Raw genomic sequence first — 11,252 nt, 5'->3', positions numbered from 1 at the left:
AAAATACAAACCTGTACATACATGTTGCTCACATATTATTGTAGCTCAGTTTGTGTTGACAGTGTTATCAGACTTTAGCCATTAATATGTTTTTAAGCTACTGAAAAAAGCACAAATGTCAAGGCCTGTCAAAACTTCTCCAGGGCCCAAAACACCCTCAGACCCCAGAGGGTTAATTAAGTTGGTGTTAAACATGTAAGCATGTTTTGATTTAGTGTTTGATTTCTTATATTTCTTATCTTGGAATTGTTTTTTATTATAATATAATATAATATAATAAAAACTATTTGGATCTATATAATGTTTATATCTTAGTTCTCTGTACATAAAAATAGGATTTTAATGGGATCTTATACATATTGTTGAATGGTCTCACAGTCACAAAAGCATTACTAAGATATACAAATTCTTATTTTGCACATAGCAAATTTCTTCTTCCGTTTAGCTGTCTCAATATACATTGCAAACTATTATGCAAAGCCAAAGATTCAACAAGCAGTCTCCATAGCAACAGTAGACAATTTTACTGCCAGATTCATTGGATAGTCATCACTATCAAAAGGGCAAATAATAAATGAATCCTTCAGTCCTATTCATTTCTAATTTATTGGTTGTGATTGATTCAGTTATAAAAAGATCTTGCAAAAGATTTGTATGCCTTTGAAAGCGTGTTTTATTCTCGCCCTCTGTTTTATGGTTTATGTCTAAAATAGCCTACAACTTGCACAATAACAGAGCTTAATATAAAGATGATGACAAATATCTGATGCTCTCAGGTAAGTAGAGTCTTTCATTCACTCTAATAATGTTAAAACACTTTCATGAGTTCTATAATCACCCTCATTGTTTTCTTGGAGACTTCAAACAGGCATTTAAACGCAGCCTGTAATTTAGAATGTTCCTTCTCCTTTTCCACCATTATGCACTGCCATAATTTACACCTAGAAGGCAGTTACAAAAGAAAATCCATTAATGGCAAGATAGGACAGAACAGGCAGGGATTAACACAAAACGCTGGCCACTGCTGAATCCTGTGTATTAGTGTCCAACACAAAGTCCAAACTCAATAAAAGCGGCTTAGAATTAAAGATGCTGCCCTTTTACCTGCCAGAGTCTTTCTTCTGGAGCGACAAAAAGCAGCCTATGTTACAAAAGCAAATTAGAGGGACAGCAAGAGGTGACAACCATTTTCTAAGATTGGCAAGCAATATGTTCGAGGGATAGTTCACTTAAAAATGAAAATTCTGTCATCATATCCACACCCTCATTTTGTTCCAAATCCATATGAATTTTTATTCTTACATGGAACACAAAAGGAGACGTTAGGTAGCATATGAGTCTCAGTCACCATTCACTTTCAATGTTTTTTTCCATACCATAAGTCATACAGGTCTGGAACAACAGGACTCATTTGAATAAATAATTTTTGGGTGAACTATCCCTTTAAGTGAATCTGTGAATGCTATTCTAAACTATAAAACTGGATAGTGCTTTTACATGCACTGGGAAATCTAAAATCTCCTAAATCTTTTTTTTTTGCCCAAAGTATTTATGGATTTTCATTAAAGATCAGCAGTGGATTGATCACAGGAGAAAACATTCGGACTGTTAGCGTGTGTGTGTGTGTGTGTGTGTGTGTGTGTGTGTGTGTGTGTGTGTGTGTGTGTGTATTTATTCTTGTGCCAAGGTTCAGTAAAGTATGTATTTGTTCATAGATCTGTGATTTATTTTCATCATTAATGGCTATTGTTGGAATTGAATGAATGACCGCAGTATTGTTCTGTGATGTAGAGCTCTGGGCCAGAGCTCAATTCTGCATCACACACTGCAAGAGGCAGAAATATCTCTGAGAGATTAAATGTGATTCCATAGACCGATTATGGCCTCATGTATGACTCATTATTCACAAGCAGATCCAAGATACAAGTGAAATACTAAATGGCCAGATGTTGTGACACAGTTAAGTAAAATTATACTTAGTGTAACTAATTCCCTGCCAACGGTTTCAACAAATAAAGAGAAAAACTAGTCCTTCGTTCCATTCCACTTGAACTATCACCATAGAGATGCCACTTGTAACATGGTAACAGTGTTAGTAAATAAGAATTTCATTTTCCTCTAAGCCTGCAATAAGTCTTTGTGGATTTGATGAGGCATAGCGACACTATTTCTCCTCCTCACTCTCTCTCGTGCACACACTCACATTATCTTGTCCTGTATTGCGAACTTGGCGACTGTACCCCTAAAAAGCAGCCAAACATCTCCCCCGGGTCATCAGTAATGAGCATTCTCTATCATCCCGACTTCAATTTACTGAGCTCAGTGATTACATAGCACTGCCTAATGCTGGGCAAGATACTTTACTTTATTTGCACACACAAGCATGCACATAAGTAGTGTGTGGTGGAGTACTAAAATGAGGCAGCAAAGTCTCCTCTTTATGTTTGTATTCTTTGAATCCAATGTAAAATCATGCTACAGCTCCAATTGATTTGCTTCTGTGTTAAAGGCATATGGAACTCCATTTATTTCACATTTATCGACAAGCAACCATTACTATAATATATTTGAATGTTGATACTACCATGCTATTAATTAAAACCAAGTCACAAGTTTATGCGTTTAAAATATTTTTGGTAACACTTTACAATAAGGCTGTATATGTTAACATTAGTTATACCATGGGACTCTTGAATGCTTGATTCTGATTTTATAAGTTTATATATCATTAACAATGTTTACATATACAACTTTTAATGTAAATGTATATTAATCAAGATTAATGCAATCAAATTTAAAAGTGTTATTTATTGTCAGTTCATATTAACTATTGCATCATCCCATGTTAACAGATACAACATAATTGTAAAATGTTACCCATTTTTAACACATCTTCAAATATACTAGCTATTTTAATAGAGCAAAAAGCATATTTTTTGTAGTTCTTATGTTAAACTAACTGTTTTTCAGACTATAAGTAAACAAATCTTCCATAAATGCTGCAAGTGTAATGTAGGTCACATGCCGCTTTAGTTGCAGCTTTATTTTAACTGAGCTGTGTAGTTGATAAAGAAACAGCTCACTAAATTAATTGTTTCATCAGAAATGTTAAGTTAATTTTTATTCAGATTTGACCAAAAGTGGGGATGCTGAATTGGAAAGTTATTTACTTTATAATTAGCCCATCAAAGTATTTCCCTAGCTCTAAAATAGTTACCTATTCATTCAACATGGGTATTATACCACTGACATGTTAATCAGCCAATCACAGTGGTACTTTAGAAACATTTGTGCTTTAAACACTTTTTCTATATCTCATATTTCCCAGTATTTTCCCAGTTTCTTTTAGTACTGTCAATTATTTTCTCATACTAATTTTTGAAGCACTGCCTTCCTTGCTGCCTTGAAAAAACTCCTACTCTGACACACATGTGTGCATATGTACATACAGATATATAGATATAAACATATATGTTTGCATACATACAAGCAACAACACCAGCGTGCCCACCAGCTCACCCTCTTTGCACCAGGAAGTGTGCCATGTATGATAAAACGGTCTTTGTGCAGGCAGCCAATTAATGCAGGCGGGTGAGTGACACAGCTAATTCTGCAGGCCTGAGAGGCAAGCTCCCATCTGTCAATGGTGTTACAGATTCACATGAAACACCAATAACAGAAAAGGTTTAATCTCTCTTTCAACTTTCAAAATATGCCTGAACTCCCAGTGGCTGTATTGCGTTGGTGTGTTGATAAGCCCTGGAGAATTAGATCAAATCGAGCACTATTTGGATGGAATCTACGGTTTTATAAAAAACATATTTTAAAACAGTGGCAAAAAGGGCTTTTTAACTAAACCGTATTCAATCCCAATATTGCATTGCCATGAAGTAAAAAACAAAAAACACTGTTGCTTTAGAAATCTGATTTCAGAATTGCTCTGTAAGCCATTTAATTTTCTCCACATAACTCCATCTCACAGTGCATGTCAGAACTAATGTAGGTGAGCTGTGTTTTTATATCTGATAAGAGGCAATAACTTCAGATCAATTGAGCCTTTTTTGCACTTTTTCCAGTGCATCACAGAAACTAGAAAATGAACTGGTACCAAAGGACGCTCTTTGGACTTCAGGCAAATGGCATTGATGTGCGAGGTGAAGGTGAATAGTGGGAGACTTACAAATGAAATGTCTTTACTTGGTAGAGCTGTGCACTAACACGCTCTCTCCTTTGGGAAACCAAATCTGGTTTCCATGGCAACTCTGCCGGAGAAGACAGAGTGAGAAAAGAGGAGTAAGACAGGAAGGATTGCGGGTCCTGTTCATATTCAAATGTCTGCCTGACCGCGCACTCCAGAAGGCACGGTTATGACTGTGTTCGCGCAAGCGTGAGAGAACACTGCTGTCTCTGCTATGTCAATATTTCCATAGACCTTGAATCTAACCAGCCAAAATCTAACCATAGATTGAGCGTATCAAAAATGCATCAATAGAGCAAAGAAACAGCTGGGCAGGCTACATTCACACAGTCAGTGTTTGGGATTAACAATCGTGTTTTCTAACAGGTGTGACTTTCAGGAGCAGCTTGAAAGTAAAAATCAAAGATGGTGATGTACATAATACCAGAAAGTCTAAATGTTATAAATGAGTCCAATTAAAGTTCTGTTCACTTGCATTGTGAGGACCTACAGAGCTGAGATATTATTAAAAAATTCTTAATTTGTGTTCTGCAGAAGAAAGAAAGTCATACACATCTGGGATAGCATGAGGGTGAGTAAATGATGAATGGGTTTGTCATACTCCTTTATAATCGTATTATGTGTACGTAGCTGCATTTAGCACTCTAAAACAGGACTGATAAAATGATTCTGCAGCTGTGTGAATGTTGCCACAGACTTATAGAATATTCTACCTGATCTTCCGTCTCTCTGGAAGTCCACATGGTACCATTCCCCATCGTTGACCTTTTTGTTGACAGCATGGGTTTTGGTGGTTCCCGAGCCCATGTCGAGCAAAAGGTACAGATGGCCATCCAGCATCTCTATGGCGAAGAAATCTACCTTCAAGGTCTTGGGGCTCTTTGGGTCTTTTTGGATCTGTGGTTTGGGTTTTCCATGGCTGAAGAGGAGCAGACCGTTCGGCTCAGTGGTGCGGAAATCAAAGGAGATGGAACCAGCTTTTTTGGCTGACCACTTGTCAAGAGTTATGAATGATTCTGGCGTCTCGAAGGTGACAGGATCCAGGGTAGCCACATTCTCACATTTGAAGGCCACCACACCGCTCACCTTCATCTTGGGGTCACCAAGCTTGGCCAGTCGGGACAGCTCGAGCCTTACGTCATTGTTTTTGTACACAACCTTTAATGAAAAGGACATGAGAACAAATAGATTTCCAATGAGTTCCAGATTATGTAATTTTAGTGTAATTATTTTGTGGAGCTGCTGGTAAATATAATTTGTTACTGTAATTAATTATATTAAATTTTTTAATTTGTGAAACACTATAACGTAAAGGGTTAATGTAAACCACATTTTCTTTAAAATATATTTAAAATACACAGAATCCACATTGATAGTCTGATATTCAAAATCTAATTTAAACCTGGAAATTAACAAAAAAAAAAAAAAAAGAAAAATGCTATGGCGAAAAAAAAAGAAAAACAAAGAATGATTTCAGATTCTGTTCTAGTTGGCTATTCAAATGGCTTATCAAAGCAAATTTGTGACACTGACCATTTTAACATATTAAAAGGTATTAAGGGTCAGATTTCCTTGTTTATTTAATTTAAATTTAAAAATACAATTTTAAATTTGCTCTTTCAAACACAAAATAATATATAATAATAATATATCATATATAAATAATAATAATCTGAAATTAATGTAAATTATTCAATTTAATTTTCACTTAAAATAAAAAAGATTCTTCACAAGCAGACTTGAGCTATATTCATAATATTGTGCAATTTATAATTCTGTTGCAAAGAAAAATAAATGACACCCTTTGACATTCACAATTATTTGTATTTTAATATCAAAAGGATAGATCTGTAAGCTACAGTTATCTTGCACTCTAGTGTGTATAAAATCATGCAAGCCAACCAGCATCAATTTCCCATTCGCAACTGAATGGCATCAAACAGCAGAGACTGATTATTTTTTCAGCCCTCTCAGAATGTAGTTGACAACACTTTCCCTCTCTCCTCTAAAGGCCAAAACCCTGTGATTTAAACCCAAGCGGCAGACTGTAAAGTGTTCATGATAACCCTCTTTTAATTCAGTTTCGATTTCATTTGAGATCTTGCAAGGAAGAAGATAACGGTATGCGGATGCAATAAAAGATTATTGATGATGCTTCAGAAATGCCAATCACAGGCAGGCACAAGAGCCTTTACAGTCATTATCGGGCCACAGGAGTGTACACCCCCTCCCCCATTCACTTTTCCTGCTTCATAAACTCCCACGGGGGAAAAACAGCAGCGATCTGTGATAAAACACTGCACAACATGGCCGCCGGAGAAGCGTGCATTACAGATGAGAGGTTAAGGGCAGGGACAGCAGGTGGAGGACGGTGCATCTGTCTATGCCACCTGATCTGAGCTATCAGGGGACTGGAAATCACTGACCAAATGCCCCTGAGAGGAGGGGCACATTAAAACAAACATAGTAATGATGAATGGGCTTCTTGCATACCCTGCTTTAAATGCCAGAATAAATCAACCTCAGCATAAATAACTACACATACACGGTACAAACACACACCTAGAGGCCCTCTGTACACCTCACACACACACCTATAATCCACGTAATGTACCCGCTATATATATATATATATATATATATATATATATATATATATATATATATATATATATATATATATATATATATATCGTAATTTCCGGACTATAAGCCGCAACTTTTTTTCCCACGCTTTGAACCTCGCGGCTTAAACAACGACGCGGCTAATATATGGATTTTTCCCGCTTTCAAATTTTATTAAAAAAAAAAACCCATTCTGAGACGTGCTCAGTTTTTTGGCGGCATGAAGCTTTCATTAGACCAATGAAATTGCCGAACGGGTTAAGGTCAAACAACTTTTTTGTTCACTGTTTAGATTAAATCCGGGAGAGAAAAGCGGTAAGGGCGCTTACACCTGAGCTAATGTCTAACACCTGTGTCTAATTTCAGTAAGCGTGGGGAGAGCGGCATAAAAAGGCAGCAGAGAGAGTGTGAGTGAGTGACAGACACACGTCAGTCTAGTGTTGGCGCATAGAAGACCAAGAATTGAGAAACTTTATAAAATTGATTGTAAACATTGCTGTGGCCATTAACTCTTTCCCCGCCAGCGTTTTTAAAAAAAGTTGCCAGCCACCGCCAGGGTTTTTGACGATTTTTGCTAAACTTTAATGGCCCGCAGAATATTTTCTTCCATGAATATATGAAGATGCTATATATCACAATAAAGATCTGAGCCTCTGCTTTTAGGCAAAAAAAAAACGATTTTATTTTATCTTCATTTGTTCTTTTTTTATTGCGACTTGAACAGAGGTCGGTTTTGTCAAAAAACAACATTTCAGACAAAAAGCTGATAAAAAGGCATGTTTATGTCTGATATTTTGAGCTTCTCAATACTCCACTTCTTCATGTTTGAGACGATCGCAGTCTGTTTCTTTGATCAAAGAGTTGCGAACTCTTTCAAAACATGCGGAGGGGTCTTCCTTACCGTATAACACCTAAAACACGGAAACCCGGAAAATTCCGTGTTTGGCGGGGAAGCGTTTTTTCATAAAACACGGAAAATTCCGTGTTTGGCGGGGAAAGAGTTAAAAGCCTTACCTGGAACGTCAAGTGCCCTGCTTCACGTGTCCTTCTTGGGAAAACTGTCACACTGGCAACCGGATGGGCGCTTGACCACGCCGCCGCTGCCACACTGTGTTTCGTTAAAGCTTATTTCTTTTTGTTACAAGACGTGTTTCGTTAAAGCCTGTGTAAAGTTAATTTGTTTCAATGTACCGGTAGGCACCTGCGGCTTATTTATGTTCAAAATAATACTTTTTTTAAAATTCAGTGGGTGCGGCTTATATTCAGGTGCGCTCAATAGTCCGGAAATTACGGTACACACACACACACACACACACACACACACACACACACACACACACACACACACACACACAGGTGGCCAAAATTTGGTATAATGTACAGTTTATACACCAAAGTGGCATTCAACTGATCACAATGTGTAGTCAGGACAATAAAAACATGAAAAATTACTATTAAAATTTGAAAAAAAGTTAAGTGTTCTCATCAAAAAATCCTCCACGTGCAGCAATGACAGTTTTGCAGATTCTAGCTGTCAGTTTGTCCAGATATTCAGGTAACATTTCACCCCACATTTCCTGTAGTACTTGCCATAGATGTGGCTTTCTTGTCGAGAACTTCTCACCCACCTTACAGTCTAGCTGATTCCACAAAAGCTCAATGGGGTTAAGATCCATCACACTTTTCCAAATATCTGTTTTCCATTGTCTGTGTTTCTTTGCCCACTCTAACCTTTTCTTTTTGTTTTTCTGTTTCAAAAGTGGCTTTTTCTTTACAATTCTTCCCATAAGGCCTGCACCCCTGAGTCTTTTCTTTACTGTTGTACATGAAACTGGTGTTGAGCGGGTAGAATTCAATGAAGCTGTCAGCTGAGTACATGTGAGGCATCCATTTCTCAAAATAGAGACTCTGATGTACTTATCCTCTTGTTTAGTTGAACATCTGGGCCTTCCAGATCTCTTTCTGTCCTTGTTAGAGCCAGTTGTCCTTTTGTCTTTGAAGACTGATGTGTAGTTTTGGCAATTTCAAGCCTTGTATAGACCTTCACTCCTCAAAATAATGATTGACTAACAAGTCTCTAGAGAAAGCGGTTCCTTTTTTGCCATTTTTGACCAAATACTGACCTTAAGATATGCCAGACTATTGTATACTGTGGCAACTCAAAAACAAAGACACTGTTACGCTTCATTTAATGAACCAAATAGCTTTCAACTGTGTTTGATGTAATGGCAAGTGATTTTCTACTACAAAGAAAACGTGGCTGCTGCCAAGTGATGGCTGCTGAAAATTGGGCCTGTCTAGATTTGATCAATAATAACTTTTTTTTTAAATAGTGATAATGTTGTTTTTTAAACCAGTAATATCCTTATTATACTTTGTGATCATTTGAATGCCACTTTAGTGAATTAATGTACCAATTTCCTTCTGAATCAGCCAAAATTTTACATTATTCCAAACTTTTGGCCGCCAGTGTACATACAAGGATCAGCCACCAAAACGGCACCAACCTGAATTTCAGAATAAAATTGTTCTCACCACATATATACAGAGCGGTTATCTGAGTTACCATAGACTTTGTCAGTTCGAACAAGTCTGGCCTTTCTCTGTTAACCTTTCTCATCAACAAGGCATTTCTGTCCACAGAGAATGTTGTGTGTCAAAATCCCATGAGATCAGCAGTTAAAGAAACACTCAAACCAGCTCATCTGGCACCAACATTCATGCCATAATCCAAATTACTGAGATCACATTTTTCCCCATTCTGATCATGATGTGAACATTAACTAAAGCTCCTGACCCATATCTGCATGATTTTATGCAGTTTTACTAAAGTTGCCATAGTATCACAATGGTATTTTGTAGTAAAATCATAGTAACCACAAAATTATACATGGTTACAATATTAACACCATATGACTGTCTTAACCTCATGGTTAATTCCATTAAAACTATGGCTTCCAACAAAAACATGATTACTAAAATATAATTATAGTAAAACCATGGTTAATTTTACAAGGATTAAACATTTCTCTTAACTTCCTGACCTTCACCTTGACCAAATCACTGTAAGGAAATCAAATTTTATTAAGTATTAAAGGAAATATTAAGAGTGCATTAAGAGACAGGAAACAGGATGGGAAAAAGTGTGACAAAAGGCAGAATCAAACCTAAAGGGAAATTATAACTAGAACAAGGGGGTCTTGGCCCCCTCTACCCCCCAGTTTCAATGGGAATTGATTCAATTAATGATTCCGGTTCAGATTCTTTTGAACATTCCTTCTCATTAACAGTATGTTGAGCATAGATTAAAACAATTGGCTCATAAAAGGCATGTGGTTGGCAATCAAACAACACTGGACGCACTGTGTGTTTTACACTGTTGATTCAGAGGAACTGCGCTGCTTCTGAATTGCGCTGTCAGAGTGTTTTAGTATGATGTTCCATCTGCATCGGTGGAAAATTGCATTATCGTGACCTGTTAAAGGTTCTTGGATCTCAACCCTACACCCCAGTGATTCTAACACTGCTTAACCATGGTTATCCTTTTATTGCCAATTAATTTGTGAAAGAACGAAGTGGAACATCCATTTAAAAACCTCTTAATATGAATTGCTATTCATGAGTCCAAAGCACTAGCGTGTTTGTTAACACAGGTCAAAGACCTTACGCCTGCTGATAATCTGTGGAAAAACAGTGATAAAGCACCTCTGCTTCAGTCCACAGTGTACACAAGTTTGGTACTTTCACGTTCATGTTTTGACACCGATTGATTGCTTGTGGATTGCTATTGAGATGAAGGCTGGAGGCCATGTCGAGAGAGTCTACACTGTTCCAATACTCATCACATCCACATATTTGACAAAATTACATCTTTCTTTTTTGTCATTTTAGTGCTTGTTGTATTTGTGAAATTACATTAAGAAAGACACAGTTTTACTGTCTGATGCATTATTATTATTCAGTGCCTCAGTCTAAAAACGTACTGTAGTCTGTGTAAAAAAGGACATGAAAAACCTTTTGCTATCCCTTATTGTTTCAAAGATTGTGAGAGTACAAAGAGAAGTTTTAATGTTGACTTTTATTTAAACCTCAGTAGCACAAATGGTGTTAAAGGAATAGGTAACCAAAAATAAAAAAAAAAATGATACTTTCATTATTTACTCACACTTTTTACTAAGAATCTCCACTTTCACTATGTCAAAGTGAAAGTAGATATTTATAGTAAAAAAGGACTTAAATCTTGATCTGTTTCTCACCCTTGATCTGTTTCTCAAAAGTAATTGCATCATTTCAGAAAACATATATTAAACCACCGGAGTTGTATGAATGCCATTTATGCAGCCTTTATGTGATTTTTGGAACTTGAAAGGTCTGGTCACCATTCACTTTCATTAAAATGAACTGCAGAGCTGAGATACTCTTCTAAAAG

General features: G+C 36.7%; 1 protein-coding gene across 21 annotated transcripts in view; it reads right to left on the bottom strand.

Moving 5' to 3' along the window:
• Positions 1-11,252, bottom strand: part of LOC127626642 (neurexin-1a-like) — a 223,136-nt gene that overhangs the window by 106,796 nt on the left and 105,088 nt on the right. For all 21 annotated transcript variants that reach the window (XM_052102589.1, XM_052102590.1, XM_052102601.1 and 18 more), the window contains one exon: positions 4,912-5,356. In XM_052102589.1, coding sequence (XP_051958549.1) covers positions 4,912-5,356 — 445 coding nt within the window. The remainder of the gene's footprint in view (positions 1-4,911; positions 5,357-11,252) is intronic.

The sequence above is a fragment of the Xyrauchen texanus genome, chromosome 33 (genome assembly GCF_025860055.1).
Source record: "Xyrauchen texanus isolate HMW12.3.18 chromosome 33, RBS_HiC_50CHRs, whole genome shotgun sequence".
NCBI lineage: Eukaryota > Metazoa > Chordata > Actinopteri > Cypriniformes > Catostomidae > Xyrauchen > Xyrauchen texanus.
Note: the sequence above shows the minus strand (reverse complement) of the source record. Positions and strands in the feature narration are given on the sequence as shown.